This window comes from Varanus komodoensis, unplaced genomic scaffold (genome assembly GCF_004798865.1).
Source record: "Varanus komodoensis strain SLA01 unplaced genomic scaffold, ASM479886v1 scaffold2, whole genome shotgun sequence".
Taxonomy (NCBI): Eukaryota; Metazoa; Chordata; class Lepidosauria; order Squamata; family Varanidae; genus Varanus; species Varanus komodoensis.
In genome coordinates, this window is record NW_025335568.1 from 22,828,194 (window position 1) to 22,854,722 (window position 26,529).

Sequence of the window (26,529 nt, forward strand, 5' to 3'; positions counted from 1 at the left end):
AATTATTCATGCCTAAAGTACACAAAGCCTACAAGGTGTGTGTGTAGAAGCAGTACTCTACTTGCACAACGGGGAAATGGGCCGCAGAAAGCACGTACATAAGCCAGCTTTGTGGACTTGCTTTCTGCTGGATGGCCATGCAAACACCCTGCATGAATCAGGCTTAGGGAAAAAAGAAAGTGGGCTGCAGTACAGGGACTCGAGGTGGGAAAACCCAACAGACTCCCCACGGTTAGTCTGAAGACTCTGCTCTCAGAGCCCTCTATCTGCTGAGTAACAATTGCTTAGGACTGTGTTTTAAATGTTATTCAAATTAACTCGATAATCATGGTGCCTTAAATATTGGCTTGATATTAGTCAAGAATCACTCAGCAGGGGACATAAATTGTGACATCAGAAAGTATTCTTTTAAATGATGTTAACTTTTTTGGCATGATATTCTATATATTTATGTAATAATATTTTTACATGTGATAGATTGTGCTTTAATAAGCCCAATGACTCTACCGCAATATATCCAGTCCAGATTTTTTCCCCCAAAGTTTGATAAAAGGTTAATGTTTATAGGAACTATAGATGTGCAGCAACTTCTCAATGCTTAAAAGTATATAGTGCTAATGTAGAATTACCCCTACAGTTTTAGGAAGATGCTGAATGTAGGCTGCTGATCATAGTAAAAATATTATTGCATTTCTTAAGTCCCATTTTTTCAATTGTATTTATATTAATGAAACAGCCACTATTTACTGTTTTAGAATCACAGTGTTTATCATTTTTGCTTTCTTATCCAATAAATTAACTGTGCAAACCAATTTTGCAATTTTCTTTTTGTTTATTTTTCACTAGAAAAGAATATATCTTGATAAACTGGGTGAGAAAAATATGCTAAGAATGCATTCCCATGCTAACTAAGGACTGCACTATAATTACAACAAAAATAGAGTAGAGAACTATGTGTAACTCACCTGTTGTCCATCCATTCCTGGAACTCCAGGTGCACCAAAAGAGCCCTGTGGAAAACCACATACTTGGCTTTTAACAAAATGTGTCATGCAGAACATACAATATCTTAAAGTAAATACAATGCTTCAGCCTGTAATCCTATACATATTTCAAGTCTCACTGTGAATGTCTGAGCAAGTATGCATAGGATTGCGCTGTTTGGTCCATCAGTTCTAAATCTGCATTCATTGAAACATTTCATCTGGTTAATTTTTCTGGTTAATTGAAAGCCGGATCAGGCAAGTGAATGTACGGGACAAGCTTACAATCTTCTTGCAGATTCAGGTTTGTAGTTTAAAGATATTCCTGGATTCAGCCTTAAACCTGGATGCTCAGATTTTGTCAATGCGAAGTCAGATAAATGAGCCAGCTGTGCCCATTTGTGGTGATGTCTGATATGGTATAGAATTGACTTGGTGGCATCCCAAAATGAGTTGCTAAACATATCCTGTACAAGCCTACTCTGAAAACTGTTGAGAAATTTCAGCTGGTCCAGGATGCTCTGTCAGGCCAGCGGAATGGGGCCAGTCACAAGTGTGTTACGTGCTTCATTAGTTGCTGGCCTGTTTCCTGGCAATTTCTTTTTATTGTGGTGTTTTTAATTTGGAAATCCACACATTTGGCTTTTAGCAAAGCATAGCAAGGAGGTCATACAATATCTCAAAGTAAATGCAGTGCTTATGGCTGCAATCCTTACTGGCCAGGGTGTTTTTCTATGTTTTAATTGAGATTGGGTTTTATTTGTACTTTACTGCAGAACTGCCCTTGAGTGCCAAGTTTAGCAGAAAAGTGGAATATAAATGTAATATTTTTAGTTATTGATGTATACCAGAAAGTTTAAAAAAACACCTGAGTTTGTAATAGCTTTTTAATATATTTAGGTTTTATTTAATTTCAGGAATTTCATAAATTTCCTAGAATTATTTTATTAATCCAGCTGCATTGAATATTATGCATGCATCACTGACATTTCTATAGAAGACTGAAAATGACAGATTTGTCATTCAATAATATGTATTTTGAAGAATAACTCCCAACAGCCAGCATTTGCAATGCTATGAACAATGTTCCTGTTACCATCCCTATGAACTGGTACATGTTGAATGCTTTGGGGACTTTCACACATACTCAGTGACAGCTAGAGAAGTCAAGAAAACAGCCGTGCAGTATGCAGCAGCACGCCAGTAGGCTTTAGAGGAAAGGTAAACCAAAAGCTGAAATTTATTTTTATTTCTAAACAATTTATCTTACAGTGCCATCTGCGATTGAACATCTGCTCCAAAGGGAAACTTGTTACAAAGGAAAAAGGAAGGGATGGAAAAGTTCCCAGGAATAACACTTATCATTAGCCTGGACTTGTTGCAAGGGTTTTACAAACCCCTAATAACTACATTCCCCTTTAGGAAGACTGACTCAAATAAATTTATTTATTTATTTCATCTTACCCATATAAGTAATATTATAAGGCATAATACAATAAAGGAAGCAAATCCTAAAATATTGGATGCACTGTCTTTACAGCGTGGTAACTTATCATATAGTAATTGTTGAACTTCTCGTCATCCTTCCAAGATAAAAATTTAAATCATGTTCACCAAATGGAATACCTTGTAGTATTTTCACCTTGTTCCTAGATATAAATCAAATGTGGCAATAAATTGATTAGAGCAATTTTAAAGCCTGCTCTCTCTCACGGGACATGCAGCAATCCACACCATATTAACTGCAACCCCACAAACTGGTATTATATTATCAGTTATTTATTTGGTAATGATGGTGACTTTCAAAAAGTTCTGCCTGTGACTTGGAAACAGTTTTCCCACCTGTGATTCTACTAATTCTTCTTTTCCATTTCCTTTAGTTCCTTCTTGAACACTAACCTTTTATGAAACACCTGTCTTTCCAAAAGTAAAAATACCTTATCTTAAAAAAAAAAAAAACAACCTTTTAAAAAGTTGGCTCAGGTATATTTTTTGAGAGGGAAATTTAAGTTAGTTGTCTGAGGAAAAAAAACATTCAGAATGTTTTTATTCCTACATATTTTGTATTGATCTAATGCCACAGTCCATAAATTGTGGGTTCACTCTATCATGCTTTAGCTGTCAACCCTGATGAGTGTAAGTAATATCGGAAGTAATCACAGGAAGTCAGCTCTCGGGTTACAATAGAAATAGGAAGACACTGGCCAGCCACCAAGCACAATTTATCAGCAACACCTAGAATCCTTTGTTTCTCTTGGTATTTTTTGGTCATATGGCAGTGATCTACTTGAATAAGACCATGTCTCCCACTTGAAACCTTAGCTGCACTTCCCACAATGTTTGGAGTTTGGTTTCATCATTGTAGTAGTGTTTTAAGTAAGAACATTATAGCAACCTTTTTCAACCTACAAGTTCAGCAGATGGATAGCAAACAAGTCTGGCTCGGCATTGTTTGAGTTTCCTATAAATGGGAATAGGGGAATTAGGTATTTTACATCACTATTATGTGGCTGTATTTTGGGAAAACAGAATCCACAGACTAAACTAACTGCTTCAATATGGTTACAGTAGCTAAAACTCTTCAGTTGCTATAGCTTGCAATTTCGCACTAGTAAGTATAATCACTTTCACAGGATTGTTTATACTATACCTTTTGTCCCGGAGGCCCCTGAGGTCCCTGAAAAGGGAAAACAATTCAATTAGCATAATAATACAGCCAATTTAAGTTTAAATGACCAATTAAAATGCCCCATTGTGCAAACTTTCCTACACTGGGCCAAAAACAGCTGATGTTTTGCACATCAAGGAAAAGTGAACCTTTCTCTTGGAAATGTACAAAGGATGTTTTTCTCTTCTCCTTAGCATTAACTATAGACTGAAAGATTCCATTTCTTCCCTGCTTCCATGTTAATCTTCCATTCCATCTTTGCTTCTACTGATACCCACAAATCTGTCACTCTTTGAGAAAGGCTTTTCTACTTCTAATACCTGCTAAAAAGCAAGTTTGTGTTTCTGCTACATGATTCATACACTTAGTGAAGGAACATGTTTTCCTAGCACAAAATAACCTGCAGCTTGAAATTCTAAATGGTTGGAAGGTGCAATACTTGGTAAATAAAATGGAAGGAACATTATTTTAAAAATCTAAGTGGCCTATACAATTTGTCACATAATTTGCAGACCTGAAAACTAATGGAAAGTAGGTTGGGTTCACCAACACAGAAGGCCCACCAACACAGATATGTCTTCCTTCACATCTTACTGTTCCTTGAAAGTAAAACAAAGGTTTGGACCAAGATGCACTGTGGTGGTCATGTGACGATATATGCTTGCCTCTCCAGCTGCAAGGTGGACTATTAACCTGTACTCTATGTGGGCAGGATATCCTGCTTTCCACTTAATGTTAACTTCTGAATTCTCGAATTTGTCATGATGTGCAAACCATGGTCAACCACAGACAACTCAGAAAACAAGAAATTGTTTGTTATTTGGTTGTGTGCTTTGCATTTTTTAAATCATGAGTTGTCATTACATTTGAACTGAGAACTGTGGGTTGTTCATGGGCTGTTTCTTCATACCTACAGCCCTGTTAACACAGAGCAGCAGCAAACTGTAGATCAGTTAACTCATAATTTGTCAGATTGTGTGCTGTGTGGGAGCCACTTTGGCTTTGTATAATGAATGCTAGGTTATTATTATCAGGTCTAATGCTAGATTATTGTGTGATATGAGAATCCAGATGCTATATATTATTTTGGGTTAAACAAGCTGGTTTTGACCTAAAAACTAAGCATAGATTGACTTTGAGTTGTTTAATCCATGAATATTCCATACAGCTGGTCCACATATATTGACAATCCAGTTGAATATGGCTTGAATATGGGTCTGTCACTGAATTGTGGATCGATGTTTATACATCATTACGTGCAAACCCTGCAGTATGTTAGCACTATGCCTCACTATGGGTTGTTAACCATGAACAGAAAATCAGTCCATGATTTATTGTTTGGCTTGTGAACTCTGCCTTGTTTGTGATTAAGAGCTCATACTAAAACCATAGTGCAGCGCACATGTATAACAAGCTACAGTTCAACAGTAACCCACAGTTCAGTGACAACCTACACTCAACCCAGGCCATAGTGTCTGGGTTTACACATCACACAGTAACCTACAACTGGGTTGACTAAAGGCTGATTATTAAAATTGGAAGCAGCTTCCATGCAACAAGATATTTGGCATAGTTTAATATGCTGCCATTATGACCAAATTAGGACAGAGACAGTGGGCAAGAATGGTAGCCCCTCAACATGCCAGTGCTACAGCATTGCAAAGGAATTTAGGATAAAGGGGTGAAGGAGGACAGAAATAGGCAACCCAAGGATTGAGGGGAAAAACCTTGTGTAGACCATCAAAGGATTAAACAATGGGTTAAATGAACCATAGGTCAGAATTATTTGTAAACCAGGTCAATGTGACTTTCACCTTCCTTTAAGCCATGTTTCTACATCCACAAGAGGAGCTACGATGACTGAATAGGCTACAAAAGGTCAGACTGGATGCTTTTATATGTCTGTGTCCTCCAAGCCTCCACAGGGCATGGCCCTTGATGACTTGCATATCTTCCAAGACAAATGAGAGGGTGCAGATTCAAATACCAGAATATGCCTTGTCAAACAGGCAAGCAATTTGCTTGTAGTAAATTACATATTGGTCACATCTATAATTGCAAAGTAATTATACTGCATAATTATGTGTCAGTCTGGAAAAATAATGGATCATATACAATTAAGGCTTTTAAGGAGTTGTAATAATTTAGATCAGTATTTAAAATATCACTAGATTCCTGTATCCTTCCTTCGTTCTTCCTTTCCTCCCTTCTCCTATTTTTTGTTTTGGCTGAGTGCTTGCATCATATGAATCACACACTGTATCACTTTTTCTGCAAAGTGGCAGCCTCCAGCATTTGTGCTTGGATATGCCAGTTGCAATTAAAACCTCTCTCAAAACTACTTTTCACAATTTATTCATACTGACAAGTGCTCCTTGCCCTGCAAACTTCCAGCTCATTGAGTTAGGCCAAACAGCAGCCATGCTGCTTGGAGGGATTTGTCCCATGGCAGGGAGTGCAGGGAAGGTCTACCACTCCAAGCCAGAGAGCCTTTGCAGATGATCAGGTCATGATCTATTTATGACTGTCTCTCCTGCCCTACCTTTCAACAGGCTCTCAGGGAGAACAATGGGATGCTAGCTATTAATATAGCAAAGAAGAAAACTTTACTGGGTAGCTGAACAAAGCATGCACATCACATCTGTGCTGCATAATAACCAGTAGTTTTGCGCTAGGAATGTTGACATGAATAGGAGATGGGTTTACAGGCAGAGCATGTCACTGTGTTATGGTTCCACTATAGGCACTTATGCCATATTTTACTGTGGAACATGGGTGCAGAATAGAGCTGCCAGGCTGCTGATGGGGACTGGGCATTCTGCTGACATGACTCCAGTCATCCGTCAGCTTCACTGGCTCCCCACTGAAGTCCAGGCCCAATTCAAGGTGTTGGTGATGACCTATAAAGCCCTAAACGGCTTGGGTCCTGGTTACCCGAAGGAGCGCTTACGTCCATATATGCCCACCTGCCCCTTGAGATCAGCGGGAGAGGCCCTTCTCCGGGAACCCTCCGTGAAAGACATTAGGAGGCAAAGTACCTGGAGGAGGGCTTTCTCTGCGCTGGTGCCCAATCTATGGAATGCGCTCCCTAGAGAGGTCTGCCTGGCGCCGTCATTATTTGTTTTTAGGCGCCAGGCGATCTTTTTATTCAAATATCATTTTAACTGTTAATAGTATTTATTTATTTTATTCGTTGGCCAGGGTGACCTATTTTATATTGTTAACTTATTTTATATTGTTAATTTATATTATTTTAATTGATTTATGTTGTGAGCCGCCCCGAGGCTTCGGCAAATGGGGCGGCATAGAAATTTTCTAAATAAATAAATAAATAAATAAACTTTGCATGCCTGTAAGAAAATGTGACCACTGTCAGAAACACTGAGATTATTGTTCTCTGATGGTGGGTTTCCTAGAGGCATTGGTCAGTCACTGTGAGAAGCAGAACATCAGACCAGATGGGTAGTTTGCTTAAACAGAGCTCCTCCCATGTTCTATCTATCTATCTATCTATCTATCTATCTATCTATCTATCTAGTAAACTTCTATGCTGCCCCATTCACCGAAGCCTCGGGGCGGATCACAGACACAAATAAACTTCATTAAAATAATATAAATTAACAGTATAAATTAAGTCGCCCTCGCCAAAGAATAAAATAAATAAATACTATTAACAGTTAAAATGACATTTGAATAAAAAGGTCTTCGCCTGGCACCTAAAATCAAATAACAACGGCGCTAGGAGGACCTCTCTGGGAAGTGCATTCCATAGATTGGGCGCCACCGCAGAGAAAGCCCTCCTCCGAGTACCTATCCTCCTAATTTCCTTCACGGAGGGTTCCTGGAGAAGGGCCTCTCCCGCAGATCTCAGGGGGAGGGCGGGCATATATGGACGTAAGCGCTCCTTCAGGTAACCAGGAACCAAGCCGTTTAGGGCTTTATAGGTCATCACCAACACCTTGAATTGGGCCCAGACTTCAATGGGAAGCCAGTGAAGCTGACGGAGGACTGGAGTCATGTGAACATAACGCCCAGTCCCCGTCAGCAGCCTGGCAGCTCTATTTTGAACCAACTGAAGTACCCGGACCGTCTTCAAGGGCAGCCCCACATAGAGCGCGTAGAGTGCGTTACAGAAGTCAAGTCGGGAAGCCACCAACGCATGTGTCACTATCGCCAGGCATAAAGTTCATTTATTTGTGTTATGTCTATTGATGAATATGTGACTGTTTGAACATAAACCTTCAGTGTCTCACAAACAGCAACCACTAGGTTTTCTTGCAGTCCTGTCCACATGGCAGAAAAATAGAGTGAGCTCTTTAATGAGAATCACTGTGGAGACCAAACACCATGGAAACACAAATATATGTCCCGGTCCAGCAAGTACAGATGGGAAGATTTACACATGGGCCTTGCACAGGACCAACAAAAGAATATACTTCTGAAGCAAACAGATGAATTGAGTGCACCCTACATGAAAATAAAAGGTTTTGGGAGAGAAAAAGACAAATAAAAGCCTTTTCCTGTTGGTAGGTAGCACAAGATGGTTCCAACTTTTTAAAATTATGTGTATAAACAAAGAATTCTGTTACCTTATTGATTTTGCCAAATGATTCACCTTTGAACTCTGATGGGCTTTGCAGCTGGAACTATGTACCTGGTAGCCCAAGGATATGTGTGGGAAAAGGTAAATGCACAAGTTCTTATAGATTGCCCGTATTAATTGGAGAAAGGAGGACTTACCACCAAACCTTGTTCACCTGGTTTTCCTGGCTCTCCCTTAAATACAAAAGATTAACTGACATCAGTGCCATTTGGTGGTGATGGCTATTAGTCTACTCAGATATTAGAAGCAGACTGGACTGGACATTTTGAAGAATAAGTCTATCAATGATTATTAGCTATAAAAAAGCCTATATGCTACTCCAGTGTTCACAAGGCACTAAAGCACTGAATATCAGATAATGGGGAACGACAGCAGGAAAGGTTATTTCCTTCATGCCCTCCTTGTAGGTTTCCCAGAGGCATTGGGTTGGCTACAGTGAGAAGCAAGATGCTAGACTATGCTGATAATCTGAATTACTGCCCTGGCATTCTGGAGATCCAGGTTCTCGTCCTCACTTGGCTGAAGGTTGTGTATGGCGCCTCGGGTTTTGTGGGCTACGTAATAATAAATATACAAATTTAGCAGGAAAGGTATTATAAGGAGCTAGGATTTCAAACAACAGTCATGAACTCTGGAAAAGAAAATTAAAAATCTTGAAAATTCATAAGTATATTTATTTATCTTCACCATTTAAAAAAGAAACATTTTCATGAGCCAAGATTACTCAAAGAATACAATACTGTTCAACTAGAAGAATTAAAGAAAGGAAGAAAAAAAACTAGAATGGCTTTCAGTGCTTTTCTTCAATTATTTTCTGGTTTATGATTTCATCTTAGTGTTAGTTATTGTTCAGGAAATAGAAATAACATTAAAGTGCAGGTTAATTTTAAGGATATTAAAATTGAAGAGCTGTAGAAATATTTTTGCCATGATTGCAAAGCTGCTATCCTGTACAATGAATGTGAGACAACAATATAACATTATTCAGAAAGTCAGATAAACTGACTTCTTTACTGAAAGCAGATAAACAGGACATCTAAGTATTATTTTGGCCCTCACTGCATATCCACAGTTTATGCAGGTAACATTCCATATCCCAGCATATTTTTTTCCACTGATAAAGTGAAGATAATTTCCCAATCAGATAAAATAATTCTAAGTCCATAATGTTAATGTATCTGATGACTGACTCACCGGTACCCCAGGCATTCCTCGGGGGCCATCTTTGCCAGTATCTCCAGGAGGGCCCCTTGGACCTGGAGGCCCAGGAGGCCCAGGGGGTCCAGCTTGTCCTTGATCACCCTGAACACCAACCAGTAAAATTAGCATTAGTAGACAGCTTGCAGATCTTAGCAGTTGCACAAAACTTAGGATAATGGAAAAGAGCCAATTTTCAAGGGAAGAGTTCATAAAAGGACAAAACATCCAAACATATTTGTGATTCAAGTATCTTTCAGTTATGTATACAAGCTTAACACACATCAGGATGAACTGCTGTCATCTTTGATAGCACAACATAGCACCAGTCACCTGTATGGACAAGAGAGGGAACTGAATTTAGACTTTCCATCCCTCTAAAAGTTATTGACACTATGAGTGGATCCTCGTGGATTTTCCTTTGAAGCTGGGATTTGGCTTCAGTTGTCCATGTTTTTCTAACACCCTGTTTGGATTATTGCAATGTGCTCAGGTTGTCTCTGAAGATGAAAGCTGACTGCTTGATTGAGATGGCACCCAAGGATTTGGATCCATTGACAGAATCCAAGCCAATCCACAGACCAGGCCTAGAAGAGATGATGTTCTCAGTGGAGCCCTTTTACATGTGCAGGACACAATCCAACAGAAGGGCCCCTTGGTCCCAGAGAGCAGCTGAGGAAGTGTGTCCAAGTACACTGACCCAAGCTAGGTTGAGCACAGCTGTGAAGCTTGATTCTGCCCTTGAATACTCTTCATAAAGGGTTACTTCAAAACTCTGCTGACACATTTCTGCAGAGGGGGCAATGTTTACTGGTTTGCCATATTTGTATTAAAGGGTGAATGATTAGACTTATGTAGAGGCTGTAAAACTTTTATGGCAGCTTACAAAACTGGTTCATGAGACTCAGCAACCGAACACTGACTGAGTTCTAAGAGGGCACTGAAATATAACCACCTTGCTGAAAAGCTGCACAGTACTTTTCAAGCTACAAATCAAATAGCAATAAATTTAATGTCTTTTTAGCAGTTATTTTATAGTGACAATTGAGAAACAACATTTACAGCTTCAATATATCCACATTGCAATAATTTAATCTAGCTGGGTAATGAACTGTTAAATCACAATCACCCCTTCAAAAATAGTAAGGTTTGTCCAGTTTCCAGTAAAAAGCTAGTAGAAAACAGTTGATAAAATTAATTATGCAGTTTATACTGAAGCTTGGTGCAGTTTTATCTAGCTTTTTCCAAAAAACAAAAATTCATTTCATTAACAACTGTGTGGCTCAGCAATATTTACAATTCAGCAATCAGCTGCAAGCAAAAGCAGGGCAAAAGGTGCAGAGAGAGATTAAGCACTACCTTAATGAGGCGGCGTTTAATGAGCTGCTGATCAGCAGAGAGAAACCCATGATTGATTTTAGGAAACACCATCTGATCAGGCAGGTGAAGTCAAAGGTTGAAGTTCAGAGGTGAAAGAGTTGAAGAATAGACATCAGAAGGCCCCAAGAAAGAAATAGAAATGTACACATTAGACTTGCAGTGGCAAATATGATAACCAACTGGTGCTTGTGTCTGCCAAAAGAATCTATGCCTTGTTTTAAAAGAGTGACCATATAAATTTAGAAGATAGGAGGTAGCATCTTCATTGCTTATCACTTAATGAAATTAAAGACAACACAAGCCAGGACGACTCTTCTAACTGTGATTTTTAATTTTCCTCAGTGAACACTTTTATTCTGGTTCATGAGCAAAGATTCCAAGAGACAAAGCACCAGTTCAGCTTTAGTCAGACTTTCCAAACAGCATATTGTGCCGTGAAGAATTGTGCCATTAAAATGGCATACCTGAGTTTGCTGGTCCGTGCATGACTTGAATAATTTCTGCTCAATTCTTGAATCATTCAAAGTATATGTGGCAACCATGAAACCACAAGGGTGAAATAAACTGATTCATTTATCATTCAGGATTTGAGACGGATGCATTTGATGAAAATATGCATTGTTGGGAGCCTTTTACAAGCAAATCACAGTAAGATCATTTTTTCCTGAAAAATTCAATGCTCTTCAAGAGTGCAAGAACGAAGTAGCATACAGCCTCAACCCAGGGCAAAACAACAGCATTGGAAGAGTAAGTACAGTGACAATTGGGCCCATGATGCATACAGTGGAATGACCAGCTCCCTAAGGCAAGCTAAGTATTCATGGCACTTCTACACCAATAAGGAAAGGCTGGCCAGTTGGTACATGTCATCCACAAACCTTGATGGTGAGGATCTGATTACTGTGAAGGGCAGCAACTGTAGGGAAGCCAGGCAGACCCTAGGGACACACACACACACACAGCACCGAAATAACACAACACAAAACGTCACACAGAACAACAGTTTAATAACAGACATGAAATTTAGTAGGCTCTTATCTCTGTCCTCAGATTTGCTGCCAAAGATGGCAGGTTAGAGATTTCCTTTTCTTTCGTACATATACGGAGAGCTCCCGGACAGAATATGGTCATGAAATATAAAACATTTTTGCAGGTAACAAGTCTGTGAAATGTATTAGTATTTAGTTTATTAATCAATGCAGGAGGAAGACACCTTCTTTTAGAGCAGGCTTTTCTAACCTGAGGGCTTCAGGTGTTGATGGACTACAAACCACAACATCAGCCAGCATGGCCAATGGTTAGCGATGATGGCAGGTGTAGACCAACTATTCTGGGAAGCCCAGGTTGGGGGAAAAAACCATTCAAGGGCATGTTCTGTCTATAGATTTATGTGGACAAACACTTCTGAATTGACAGATACTTTCACTGCATTTAGAAGGTTCTCTTTACCATGCAACACAAAGTACACAAACTGACCATATATATACATACAATGATATATTGAACATAAAACCATTGCTAGATTTGAACCATGTTAAAAAAAATATCTTGGGGCCAACATTTACTATGCCCAGAACTAATTTCATCTCTCACATCCTACAGTGGTTACCTCACTGTTATATTGGAATACTTTTACATCAACAGAAAAGGTTATCAGATCCAAGAGAAGAATTTTGCACCAATGTCTTACGTCTTTCCAGTACTGGAAGATTGAGGGTGATAGGTGGATTAGAGAACAGTTCTCTAAGCAAAGGCCAGCAACCTTTGCAATATGGTTGAAATGTACTCCGATAATCTACAGGGCAAATTATTATACAGAAAGCCCTGAGCTTTTATCCAATCAGATGCTGCTGCATTTTTCTTTCTATCTCCTCTACCTGCTGAGGTCAGTGTAAATAGCAAAGCCTATTTTTTCTGGAAAATATTTTTTAAATGTGTATTTTTCTTAAAACCAATTCTCAGGAGAAGAAACCTCTTCTTTAAGATATTTTAAAAAGTAATTCCATCCTTTCCTATAATTTGCTCATATAACTCCATTAACTTTGGCTGACCACTCCTCACTTACTTCTGTTTACTTTATGATATTTATTATCTTCAAAGCACATATTTCTATAATGGTGTACACATTGACCTGGTAATAAGTTCCTTCAACTTAGTGGGATCTACTTCTGCATAGGCACATATTAGATTGCACTGTTCCCCAAAATTTAGAACAATCTTCTTTCCCGATACTGGAAAGATACATTACAAATGTATCTAAAATGCACTTTCTTTCTTAAATGCACACACCCCAAAACAATTTTATGAAATTTGTATTTATTTTCTTGTAGAATATTTGTTTTGGAATTTAGAATAGTCACTGTTTTTCTTATGATAACACAAGAAAGCTTATTTTATGTCTGCAATTCATTAGCTTTTCTCTGAACATTGCTCATTTCTTTCCTAAGTTATAATTCTTATGGAATAAAGACCAAAATCAAATAAAAAGAACTTAGATTGATTTTAATATTTTTATTTAAAAGGATTATTCTAGGGGGAAATAAACATATTTTATGACAAGATCAGTTTCTGAAAACTGAAACCTTGAAAAGTACAAATATGTAACTCAGGAATTCTCACCCTAAACTGAGAAAACACAACTAACTTAAATCTTGATGTGCTGATGGCCACATGCTTAGATTGCTTTAAAAAACTGTATCTGTGGAGGATAGCTCTATCAAGGTCTATGTGGCATGAAAGATAACCTCTCCCTCATGTCCTTGGCCAGTATTTCTTTGAGTAACACGGGTCTCAACCAATAAGGGGTGGATGTATCAGCTTCACATCTTGTTTGTGAATTTTTGGAAGCATCTGCTTATCACCATTGGAGACAGACAGGTAGACTAGGTGGATGTCATCCAGTTGGTGCTGCTTTACTTTTAAATTTCCTTACAACTATAAACTACACTTATTCTGGTTTTTATATGGAGTCAGAAGGTTATTAACAACTGCAGGTTTTACCATACAATCTGAAACCACATTTCCTATGGCTCTTTAAACCAGGGTTGACAGGACAGCTCCACAAACATAGGGCCATCCTCTGTAAAACAGAACATATGGCCACCCTATCACTTTTTATTATTTTATTATTATTATTATAACATTTCTAACATTTATAACTTTGCCTCATTTACAGAATTTATGGGGGACCCAGATAATGTCTCCTTCCACTTAGAACCCTTTGTTTTTCCATTGCTTTGGGTTGATTAACTTTCCACAAAAACAACCATTATTAAGGAAGACAAAGTGGAATAGTGCACAATGTCTTCTTATTGGAAATCCTAGGAGCCATCCATCCGCAAGCATCCTAGATCTCTCTATTAACCACTACAAGCTCAAGTGCAGAATTTACACTGCATATACAAATAGTTTGCAAATGCAATTCTTTACAAATACTAGAACAGAAAAGTGAAATTTGGATAGCACTTTGCCAAAAAATTAAGGACCACGCAGAATTCGGTTAAACTTAAATGCATGTTTCTTCCTGCACATTTTCCTAAGGCAGAAAAGATTATTTGGGGAAGCTAAAAAATGTTATTTTTCTTGAAGATTATTCTCCATGTGTATTTCTTTTTGAACATGGTTACCTCCATTGCATATTGCCTCAGATATCAGGAGCTGTAGGGACTAGAACTGGGAACTTTCTGTATGTGCCCCATTTGGTGAGCTATAAAATCTGCAGCTTCAAACAGCTTGTCAGTGAAGTATTTAAGCTGCGGACTGGTTGGGCCTAGGCAGCCTGGGTGTTTCTTCCATGGGCTGAGTCTTCCTGGTTTTGGTGTGCTCATGAATGGTCCTCAGCACAGACTCCTAGCTATGTTGCTCACTGATGCTTCAATGTCTGGCTCCCAGATTTTGGATTCTAGATGACTTTTGAGATCTGCCTATGATTCATCCCTGACAGTAAGGAATAAAAATAGTTCCAGTGCCAGTGAGGCAGCTTGCAATTCAAGAAGGTGCTGCAAGGTTTCTGGTAAATTATTTATTAGATTCATATCCAGCTTTTTGTTTATAACCAAGTGGCTTACATCATTCTCTCCCTGCTGCTCTCAAGCTTATCCCAACAAAAACAACCCTGTGAGGTGGTTGGGCTGAGAATTTGTGACTGACCCAAAGTCACTCAGTTGGTTCCATGGCTGAGCAGGGACTAGAACCCAGATCACTTGAGTCCCAGTCTCACACTCCTAACCACTGCACTACACTGGCTTTCAGTGAGGTAATGAACTGAATCAAATGTTATCCTTGTGTAGCATCATAAACCTGATTAACGCTGGCTATAGTCTGCTTGTCCATTTGTCACAGAGGATGCTGCTGCAGCTCTTGGTCTGTGTGATAAGCCCCAGCAAGACATGGTGCTTGACTGTACCCTAACATAACACACTTTTCTCCAGAATCAGGCCATCTGTGCTGGAAGTTTGCATAATATGATGCTTGCTATGGATACTTGCAGCAACTGCTCAGTTGATAGCACTTAACATATCCTGGCTTATTTATAACATGGTAATAAATCAGGATGTGAGCAAATTATCGCCTACCTACTTTACCTCTCATAGCAGAAGCACTAAAGTCTGCTTTTGCTCCTGACCTTGCTGGACAAGCTGACATATTCCTGCAAAGATCTGGCAAACAAGACTGGAATTACCACCTGCTGCCCACTTGCACTTCGTACATTTGCAGCCAGCTGCTACTATTTCACATCAAATCACTCGAGCTATAGGGCAGAGTGATCGTGACACATTATATGATTGTCTCCACACCCTACAGCCACCTCAGGCTCTAATTAATCTGGGGGGCTCATTATTGTACCTGCTCTGGGGAATATAGTGTCCTGTATCATTCCCTATATTGTGCCAAAGACTCGCAGCATGGGCTTCTCTATAAACCCCTTTTATTGCAACTGCTGCTTTCCCCATCAGTAGTCAAACTAAAATAATAACACACCACAGAGTATGATCAGGTCAAAAGGCACTCTTTCTCCAAGCCTGTGTATTCATTCAAAACAGAACTTTACTCTTAATAGAGAACATGTCGCTTTTTGGAAATTGTGTGCAAACACAAGAAATAATCAAACATGCAGTGGTTCATATTCTGGAAAAAAGGGGGAACAGTTCCTAAGGGATGCATTTTCTAAAAAGGAAGATCCAGTGCTCTATTTCCATTCACATGGGAAATATTAAAGAGTAATATTTTGTGTGTATACTTTCCAATGAACACTTTTGCTTTTTAAAATGTGTGTCCTAAAAGGTAATTGTATTGCCCCGCAAACCCACATTAAGCACATGTTAATAATTATGCATAATTAAATTCCCACAGGAAAGTAATTAATGAAGCTGCTGAACGACATCAGATCCACCAGTACTATAAGCCTCACAGGAGAATTTAATTCTATTGATGATTAGTCTTTGGATGCATTTTTTACATTTGCAGCAGTGATACTTTATTAAGTAGTTTTGTCACTTTAATATAAGCTGACTTCAGGCCAGGAAAAGTGGTACATATATTTGAATAAATGAATGAATGAATGAGTGCGTCTTTGAGTCTATGTCAAGTTCAGCCAGGCTATATGCTACTAACTACATTCAACTGTCTAGTAAATAATGTATCAAACATTTTAAAACAACTTGATATGGAATGATGTGCTCCCAGTAAATCCATGTTGGCTACTTCTCATCATCCAATGCGCTTACAAGTATTTTAATTAGTTGACATGCAGTGGGGGTAGTGGATTATTTGAACATTTCCTCACTGGGTGATATGTCCTTTCCCTTTCAGAGATCTCTGTGATGGTTGTGTGTGTTGCAAAGAGAATGCATATCACTGGTGACCAGTGCCCCACATGCTTATAATTCAAAACCACACTCCTCTTTGTAGACCTGATGTCTGACCCAGTGAAAGTTTGGCACCATTTCTATTTGGGGGGGGAGGATCCCTTTTTGTGTTTTAGTAACAATGCTGTACTCACAAATCCAGATTTAACTATATGACAAATTTAACTATATGACAAATAGCAATGCTAGTCCACAGTGACTGGGAAGGAAAGTCCTATTCCAAAGCTTCAGCAGATCTGAGCTACACCAAGGGCAAAAAGGTTATGGGGGTGGGACTTTCAGGAAATGTGTGACTAACCTTGAAGGCCCCCTTTCATGTTAAAAATCATTGCTGTACAGCATTCTTCTCAACTCCAGTTTTAATTATTCGGTTCAGTACCTTTCTTGGTAATGAACAGATTCATTGGCAGGTATTTCATTGTAATGATAGATTGACTTTTGGTATGGCTCATCTCTCAGGTCAAATCCTGAAATGGCATTCTTCCAAATGAAGCTAGATTTATGGGAGGCTGGTAGTCCACATACATGGTCTGCCTACTGCATAGACATGACACATGCCAACAGATTAGCTCGTCCATGAACTACAAAGGTTTAGTTCACCAGCCTGAAAGATGTGAGCTAACTTACTGCGTGTATTGGTCAAATGAGACTTTTTCAACTTCAGGTATTCATCCATAAACACAGATCAACTCAGGGTTGTGCTTAAGATGAATGAGATGTGCATCACAGACTATTATTAATATTGCAATAGAATTTATTGGTGTTATTTTATTATTGTGCCACTTAGTCAGAGGAAAAACAAGGGTTAATCATTTAAGAATATTAAGTACAAAGTCCTAAGAGTTTCACCAGAGCAAAAGAATCTGTTTAATCACTCAAGTTAACAAAGGTTAAGATAATAAAAGAAAGTTCTGAATGCCTTCGCTTTCTGCAACTTAATCCCTCCTGCTGAAGACATTTGAAAGATGCTATCAGTTGCATACGGCCCCAGCTGTTAAAAAAATTTCCCTGGAATACGCCATGTGGAGAAAATAATTTTATGAAAATAGTTAAGTATGCACCCTGTGTGGCTTCTTATTGCACCTAGACCCCAAAACTAATTTAAAGTCAGCTGCTGGATGATGATTGTGAGGCCTGATACACGATAAATTTCCTTGTATCAGGACTGAATGGCAATAGCTCTTTATTATCATTTGCAAAAAGAAGATAGCAAATAGATTAACATACTCCATTAGACCCATTTAGTGCACACTCAAGGTCTATTTTCGTTAATTACTGCTCTGCCTGGACAATAAATCATGAATTATCTTCAGGTAGCAAAGTTCTCTGAGTAAAAGTCATTTTGAAACCTGTAAAGGTCCTGCAAGTTTTTTTTATAGTGCAAAGCCTTCAGTACAACTGAAGTAAACAGAAGCTGAACAGAAGCTGGTGCACAGAATGACAAGTTTAATTCTTCTCTCCTCAGTCTACTGCAGTAGAGACCTCTCCACACATTTGTAAAAAAAGCATTTGCACAAGAAATAGTTCTTAGGAGACTTCAACCATCAAACCTCTTGAACTTGCAGAAGTTGTGCTGTGATCTTCTCTGTGTCATTTCCCAATAACTGAACTGTGTCAGAGGAAAATAAAGAAAAAAGGAAAATACACCATGCCAGAAAAATATAAAGCAAAGAACTTTATATTTGCTTTATATTTATATATCATCCTTTCCAAGCATGAAGGCAGAAGCAGAATCATATTAAACTACATTGACCTGTACACATTGACCTGAAGGTTTTATCAGCACCTGCAGTGCGCAATTTGTTCTTGCTTGGTGTGGGCAATCCAATCCCCTTCCTTTTGCAGAGTACCCAACCATGTGGAAACAGTCAACTCAGCCACAGTTCATGCACATTAGTTTCCCTATGGCCTTCAGATCAAGGCATGGAGATCAGAAGTAGTGACAACGGGTACACTCCTGGTCCTTCCTCCATCTGTTGATTATCAATGATTTTCTAACAGTTTTGACATACATCTTCTATGGAACTAATGCCAGTAAAATGTGTGTGTTTTATTTGCAAATACAAAGAGGTACCATGACGAAGACTGACGGATTGGAATATACTGGAGTTGGTGTGAAGGGCCCTTGTTAAAGTGGAGAAACCACAAATATCTCTAGCCTCCCTCCAAGTCTTAACTCTTAATCCTGTTGACCACATGTCTACTGGATTGTTTCTCTCTCTCTCTCTCTCTCTCTCTCTCTCTCTCTCTCTCTCTCTCTCTCAGATCATGGTACGGTTTATCAGGGCTCCCCTTCTTCATTTATTACATTCTTATCTTCTTATCCCCCGCTTGCACCAAGGAAATGATGGAGGGATTTCCCTCTCTGGATTAGCAGGGCAAGAAGCATGCTTTGAAGACCTCCCAGTCTCGCTTTCTGCTTCCTTTTTTCTATGGTCTTTAAATTGAATTTTTAAATTAATTTTTAAATTAATAGTCTTTGTGGCAGTTTGTTTGTAAGTAAGGGTAGCTTGTAACTCAGACCTTTATGATCCAGGGGCCGTCTGTACTCTATCCACCATTGTACACAGGACACAAACATTGCAATGTCTCACAGTCACAAAACATCACAATGGTTAAATACAGAGAAAGCCAAGCTCAGCTGCTGCCTCAAGTATTTGCACTGTGCCACCTTGTATCATATGCTTCAGTACATACTCTGAAAATTCTGGTCCAGCACTCTGTGTGGCATTTTATGGTCCATGCTTTGAAGACATCTTTCTCCTTCTCTTTAGAGGGATGGATGAGCTCCCTAGGCCAGAGCTAAGGCTGATACACTAACTAGAACCCCACCTGTGTCATGAAAGCTTGGCTTCAGTGAACATGTTCTATTAACCTCCTGGCTAGATCAGCAGAGTGTGTTGTTGTAGGGCCTGACCTTGAAGACAGTCCAGAAGCTTCCATTAGGACACAGTATAATAACTAAGTTACTGACTGGAACCAAGTTGAACACTCATATTAAATCTAGACTATATAATCTTTGGCTCCTGATTTGTTTCCAGGCTCAACTGAGTGCTGATTTTAATAACCCTTCATGGCTTGGGGCTACAGTACCTGAAGGAATTCTCTCTCCCAAAGTTGCCTACCTGCCCTTAAGGTCATCACTCTGGCTGGGAATGCTGGAAGTAGTAGGAACTTCCCTCTAAACATACATATGTGTGTTTATTTGTTTAGATTTTTTTTTAATATACTGCTCCTTTCCCATTGGTTTACAAGAGATTTATGCCTTTTGTCTGACTGGTATTTTCACTCATATATTTTTCTTGCCCTGTTATATTTTTTATATCTTATTGTCTGAAGCTGTGTTTTATGCTGTTTTACCTTTGTGACTCTTAAATCACTTTCCTTTTACACTTAATTTTCCATAATGTACACATTTTTGAGCATAGAAACCTATTACACAACTGGGGAAGGGGGGAAAATAAAGGATGTTTTCATTCTGGTTTGAATGAAGTCAGTGTATTAAAATGACAACCAAAGGGATTCCTTTCGCATTCCAGCAATTAAGTTAGTCTTCAAAAACCTCTGAAGGGAAAGCATTGAACAAATGGGACCCCTTCTTGCATAGCTACCCACCTCAAGTTGGGTTATTGGCATTCTATATTTCTTCTTTTGTTGTGTCATTTATTTATTAGATTTATATTATATAATTATATATAAATTTTATATAATATATATTAGATTTATATCTTTTCCTTCCTTTTTAAAGAACTCAAAGCAGCTTACATCATTCTCCTCTTCCTGCTCTCAATCCTATCCTCCCTATAACAACCCTGTGAGGTAGGTTGGGCAGAGAGTCTCTGGTCCAAAGTCACCTAGGGAGCTCCATAGCCAAGCAGAGACTAGAATCCAGATTACCTGAGTTCCAGTCCTGTGCTCTTAACCACCCCTCCACACTGTTTCTCTCTCAATCTCATATTTTTTGCTTTAAACTGTTAGGTTCACACTACATATGGAAAGTGAGTAGTCCTTTGGTAAGGCTACCAGGTTCAGTTTCTTTAGAGCCAATGGTATCTTTGCAACATTTATGTTATTTAGAATTATAGAAGCAGAGTATTTCAGAAGGCCAAAGGTACAGACAATCTATATCTGCTTTTAAATTTCCTGGAGAAAAATCATACAAAATCTTGCTTCTCAGGCATCTCTCGGTTCTTTGCCTCACTCTCTCTCTGGTATTGTCCAGAAAATATACCCATGTATAAAGACCATTTGTGTGGATATCTGAATTGGAATAGCAACCCACCCTTCATGTGCTGATCCAGTCTTCTGCAAAGAGACTACAAGCATGCAAACAGTACACAAATACTGTCTGTACACAGGATCCATACCCTGCATTTTTTCACAAAGGGTAATATGAATGTATCATTTTTGCAAAAAGAGCATGATCCTGACCCTTCCTTCAATGCATTCATTGTCCACAGACAAGCTGTTTGAGCATCTCTCCAATTCAAAATACTTCTGTCCATGCTGCCCCCAATACACACAATTTCTGTTGGCTGTCATCTTTTGACAGCTCCCTTTCTAACCACTAGAGAAAACATCCCTAAGTTATTAAAAGAAATACTGAAGCTGTTTTAAAGGCATTGACCATTCATTCACAGTGAATATGAATATGACTATGCTTACAGCAATACTTCGTATTCAAAATGAGTGAAAGTTAAAAAAATAAAAATAAAAAGGCCAAACTGATAAACAAACACAATTTTAGAATCATTTAAAATTATTTTGGATTTGCAAACCATTTCAAAGGAAGCATTTCTAGAGTCTTTAGCAAAAGGTTATGGTCCTAACCAAGCCTTCTGAATCTGTGAATGCTTGTTCATGTCTATATATGGGCTGTTTAAGAGATTCCTAAGACATAATAAAGTTCAGCTTAAAACACACTGGCCCAGATCCAAAGGACTGCAAGCAGAAGGGAAATTACAACTTTCAGTGTTTCATGCAAGGACATGCAAAACCTGCTGGAAGAAATGAAGGTACTAAAAGAAGTAGCAGCTTGTTTAATCTACACATTTGGAACAAAACTCTCTGCAAAGGGTATTGTTTTCCATGTGCAAGGTCCCACTACAAGCTGATGAAAAAGCTTTGTGTGGCAGACTGATAAACACTTGGATTCTTGCCAATCATCATCAAGGCATCCTTCCAAGTCAGATATCAAGGCCTCAACTGTTGGATTAGTAAAATCTTTAGTATAAACCACTAAATGTTTCAAAGATAAAAAATGGGATGTGCTTGTTACACTCCTCTTCATACCTCAAGAATCTCTGCTTAAAACACTCAAGTGTATCCAATTGGTGTCCATCCATCAGTGAAATGGGGCAGTTTGGAGCAATTTCCCATTGCCCAGTGCAGGAGCCCCCTGCACCTTCACCAAAACTTGCAGCAGAAGGTTGACAAGACCCTCTGGAACAGTGTGGATGCAAAGGCTGCAGGGAGGGAAGGTGATTCATCCAAAATATCGAACCTTGCCATACTGTTGATGGATCAAGAGAGGAGCACCAATGGAACACCGCCCCCTCCAGTTTCAGTGTGTTTGCTCACCCATCCTCTGATTCAAAAATTAATAATTTGGTTGCTCTTTCTGTTAAGGACAAGCTAGAAATATATTGTAATTATCTTACAATACATTGTATCAACGATCAGCAGCTACAATGCATGAAATGACAGGCTTTTTTCTGTACAGGGTCTTAGTGATCTTCTCAGAGACATTTATCAGCACATTCAGTCTAGAAGAAACCCATGAAGAACTGTGCTATTTAGGAATTTAATTCCTAAAGTTCCTGTGAGAGTGAGCTGAATTATAAAACAGCTACTATTACTAGACCAGCCATTCATGCTAGCAAATGGTAAACTAGGCAAAAATAAAGATTGTGCTCAGATTGCACTAATAGGTGCCCAAAAGCTGAGTTGTTCTTGGAAAATTGGGACAGTTGGATCTAACAATTGGTACTAATCATGATGGTTATATATCCAGTACTGAAGGCAGTATGCCAATGATACCCAGTACTGTGGGGAACATGAGTGGAGGTGGTCAGGTTTTGCTTGTGAGCTTGCCATAGGCATCAGGTTGGTCCTGTAGAAAGAGAATACTGGAATAGATATGCTTTTGGTCTAATTCAGCACACTTTCTCTTGTACTCTTGTAAGCATCTGTTCTGTAAAGGTAAAATTGGATGTTGCATTAAATATATACTGCCCCGTTCTCTATTTTTATTTTACTTCAAAGTAAGTGTGAGCATGTATTTCAGATTGGCACTGGGGAGAAGAGATGCAATCCCTCCTTTTCCGGCTGGGACTCTTCCACTGAAAATTGTCACCCCACTACTCATGGCACCTATGGGAGATGTTAAAGCTGCTACCTGCCATGCAGGGGTGGTTTTCAGCAGTGCTGCAGTTAGGAATGGAAGAATGAAAGCTCTTCCACACATGCTGTGGCCCCAGTCACAATCCAGACATGCTGCACTTACACTTGAGTAAAATAATAGCAGGAAGAATGGTGTACAGTCAGTATTTAATGTATTAATAAAAAGGAGCATGCCCTGAAGAAGTTTAGATTTCATAATTTTATTGTAAGGTCTATCAAACCACAAATTACAGGTTTTTGAAATCTTTATGGAACAGCTTCATACAAATGTTCATGTCTTTTTAATAAGATGCCACATACATTTGGCTGTGATTTTGTTGGGACAGAAAGCTTCTGAAAATGACTAAAAACACCATGGTGTCACCTAGTACTGAAATTCAACATGCAATCAAAGTTATTCAGACATTACAACTGAGTTATATTAGTTTATATTAATATATTTAACTTCAAATACGGACAGTCAAGTACATTGCATAGCATGGTTCTGAAAAGGAGAAGCACGTCTTAACAATGGTTAACAATTAGCCTTCCAAGCATAACCATCTCTTAGACTCTATCTTTTATCTCCTTTTTAAGTTTCTTCACTCGGTTCAAAGTTAGCGTCAATTTGTTTCTGCCTCTAACAGAAAGTACAAGTATAAAAGCACAAAAACAGCAGTACATTGTTTTGAGGAGCCCTGAACACATTGCCCCAGTATAAAAGGTTTCCTAGCAGCACTTTTTTTTTCTTTTGATTTATATCCTGCCTTTTTCCTACAAAGGGCTCAAGGCAGCTTACATCATTCTCCTCCTCCATCTTATCCCCACAACAACAACCCTGTGAGGTAGGTTGGGCTGAGAGTCTGTGACTGGTCCAAAGTCACCCAGTTGGCTCCATGGCCGAGCGGGGACTAGAACCCTGGTCGCCTGAGTCCCAGACCCATGCTCTTAACCACTACACCACACTTTTCCCCATCACTCTTTTCTAGTTAGAAATGTAGCAAAAATGGCCTGTCTGTTCCTGCACCTGGCAGGAGAGAGGGGAAGGAAAAGCAAAGAACATTAGGTTGTATATCCTTATAGTCCCAGTAACCTACCATGGTTACTAGAATGGCAGAGGGGCTTTTGGAAACCTCTGTTCTCTGGAATAAGGCCAAGACACAGAGACTTCTCCATCCGCTCATATGAAACAGTAGCCCTTAATAATTATCTGGCTTTGTTCACTGTGTAACTAAACTGTACAACTAAGATGAAGGGGATCTTGTAGAGAAAAAAATGCTTCAGAGAAAATAACGCTATCATTTAATATATTCCCTAGCACTGCCTTCCCTGACTCCGTGCCTTTCTCTGACTGCAGATTCCATCACCATCCGCTAACATGATATGTAACCATCGGCATGATTGGGCCTCTACCCAGCAAGGGGTCTATTGCTGACCACACAGGCCCCTATCTCTTCCTCTTGTTTCTCCCCCTTGCTATTGATGCCCATTCACCTCCCCTCTTAAAGCAAGTGAGCAGTGACAAGGGAAACAAGAAGGGTGTCTTTGACTTGTCCCACCTTCTTCTTTTAGGTAGTGGCACCAACTGGACTGACAAAAGCAAAGTGCTGAGCCCACTCAGGCCAGCCTGGCTTAGTCTATCCCTCCTCAGAATTTGGAGCCAACACTGCCAGGGCTATTAGAAAAGCCAATAAAGCAGCGGGATGGGCAGGGGAAGGACACATCTCTCACCATTCTGACAATTGTTTCTGGCACCAACTGGTGCTTCTTCTATTTTTACTAGGATGCACAGATGTAAAGAGAAACAACTGGCATTCTCTCCATCACAGTTTCTTCTGCCTTGTTTCACTATTTCAGCTATAAAATATACAAACAAAACCCAGTCCAACGAATATTATGCTCCTGTTGTATCACTAATTCTGAACTCAGATTCTGGATGCTCAGAACATATTGCTTTTCAAAAAAGCAAATAGTAAAGACATGCATAACTCCTATTTATAGATATATAATTTGTTAAAATCCACCTGCCGTTTGGTTTATTAGAAGCTCATGCAGATCTGATAAAAAAACAGGTGGGGAAAGCTAGAAGGCTTTTTTTTTAATGCAGCAAGTCACAACCATTCTGAAATATATTGCTACCTAATAAGAGAAGTTCTGAATTTTGGTGTGCAGTAGTGTGTATAGCATGTCTACTCAAATATTTCTTATGTCTGTGAAGTCATGTTTAGCTATTGCCTTCCTGTAGACACTCTCTCTACAACATGCAGGGTAAAAAGCAGCTGATAAGCGTAATTAGCTTTGACACTGTTCAATTTAGTTTTGCACTAAGGACTAATTGCCTAGTCAGGGAAGGGGAAGTGTAACATTTTTGTTAATATGCTTACCCGAGGGCCCTGATCACCTTGATCTCCCTGCAAAGTGGAAAGATGAGATGATAGGTTTAACACAGCATCTGTGTGCTAACTCAGCTCTCTCAAATAATCTCACATCATACTGCTCCAAAGCCATCAGTTAATATCAGGAGGGCTTGCCTTTATTTTGTTAGTGGCAACAGCATGCTGACTCACCTTCTCGCCTTTTGGACCAGGTGGACCCTGAAAGAAAGAAAGAAAATATACTCATTAACAGTTGGCCCATACTCTGATTCAGCCGTAATGGCCTATTTCCCTCAAGCAGCAGAACTGGTTGCAAATCTATGTGTTTCTACATAGTTCGTACAGCAAATGGAGGCACATCTGACTAAATGCTCTTCTATCCAGGAACAACAAAGCCTGCATAAAGAAATCTAGCATGTTGAGAAGACCAGCTCAGATGCAGGTTTACCACCTCAGCTGCTGCTTGTGAAAAGAAACCACATTCAGTCATGAAAGTAAAATACATAAAAGTAATAGATTAATCAGAAAGCAAGAACTTCCAAAAGACAGAGCTATTTATTTTAGGGTGATAGATATGCCACAACTCAAAGGAGAAAATCGGGACACTCTGTATTTGAGTTATTTACTCAACAGTCCAGATGCCCCACACCAATTAGCGTTTTTAAAGGCTTGGGTTTCAGTGGCATGCCCTGGCCACCTTGGGGTCAATTCAGTAATCTTCTGGTGTAGAACAATTAGGCTAACCAGTGCAACTTAAGCAGCCCAAACCACATGTGTTTCAAAAATTGAACAATGATGTGAACAGGAATATTAATGCAGTCAAATTGAGTGAAATTGAATAGAACAGTAATAAAGAGCTGCTAAATCATCTGACAGTTTTCATTATGGCTATTCATCTTTAGTAAATTCTGCTTAGTGGCTCGGATCACGAAATGCCTAGGCAAACATAGCTAACAGAAATTTGGTTTTAGGAATTCGTCACAAATACTGACACCTTTTCTACAGCACCAGAAAGGGAATCCAAGTGCTTCATTATTACATATTTCTTATAAAATGGCATAATGCAAGGCAATTT

At 39.1% G+C, this 26,529-nt stretch overlaps 1 protein-coding gene across 1 annotated transcript in view; it reads right to left on the bottom strand.

Moving 5' to 3' along the window:
* COL25A1 (collagen type XXV alpha 1 chain) overlaps positions 1-26,529 on the bottom strand; it is a 321,936-nt gene that overhangs the window by 66,408 nt on the left and 228,999 nt on the right. Inside the window, exons 6-12 of the mRNA XM_044428504.1 lie at positions 25,647-25,673; positions 25,464-25,490; positions 10,811-10,882; positions 9,449-9,556; positions 8,392-8,427; positions 3,634-3,660; positions 966-1,010 (exon numbers count right to left, since the gene is read on the bottom strand). Of these exons, the coding sequence (XP_044284439.1) occupies positions 966-1,010; positions 3,634-3,660; positions 8,392-8,427; positions 9,449-9,556; positions 10,811-10,882; positions 25,464-25,490; positions 25,647-25,673 (342 nt within the window). The remainder of the gene's footprint in view (positions 1-965; positions 1,011-3,633; positions 3,661-8,391; positions 8,428-9,448; positions 9,557-10,810; positions 10,883-25,463; positions 25,491-25,646; positions 25,674-26,529) is intronic.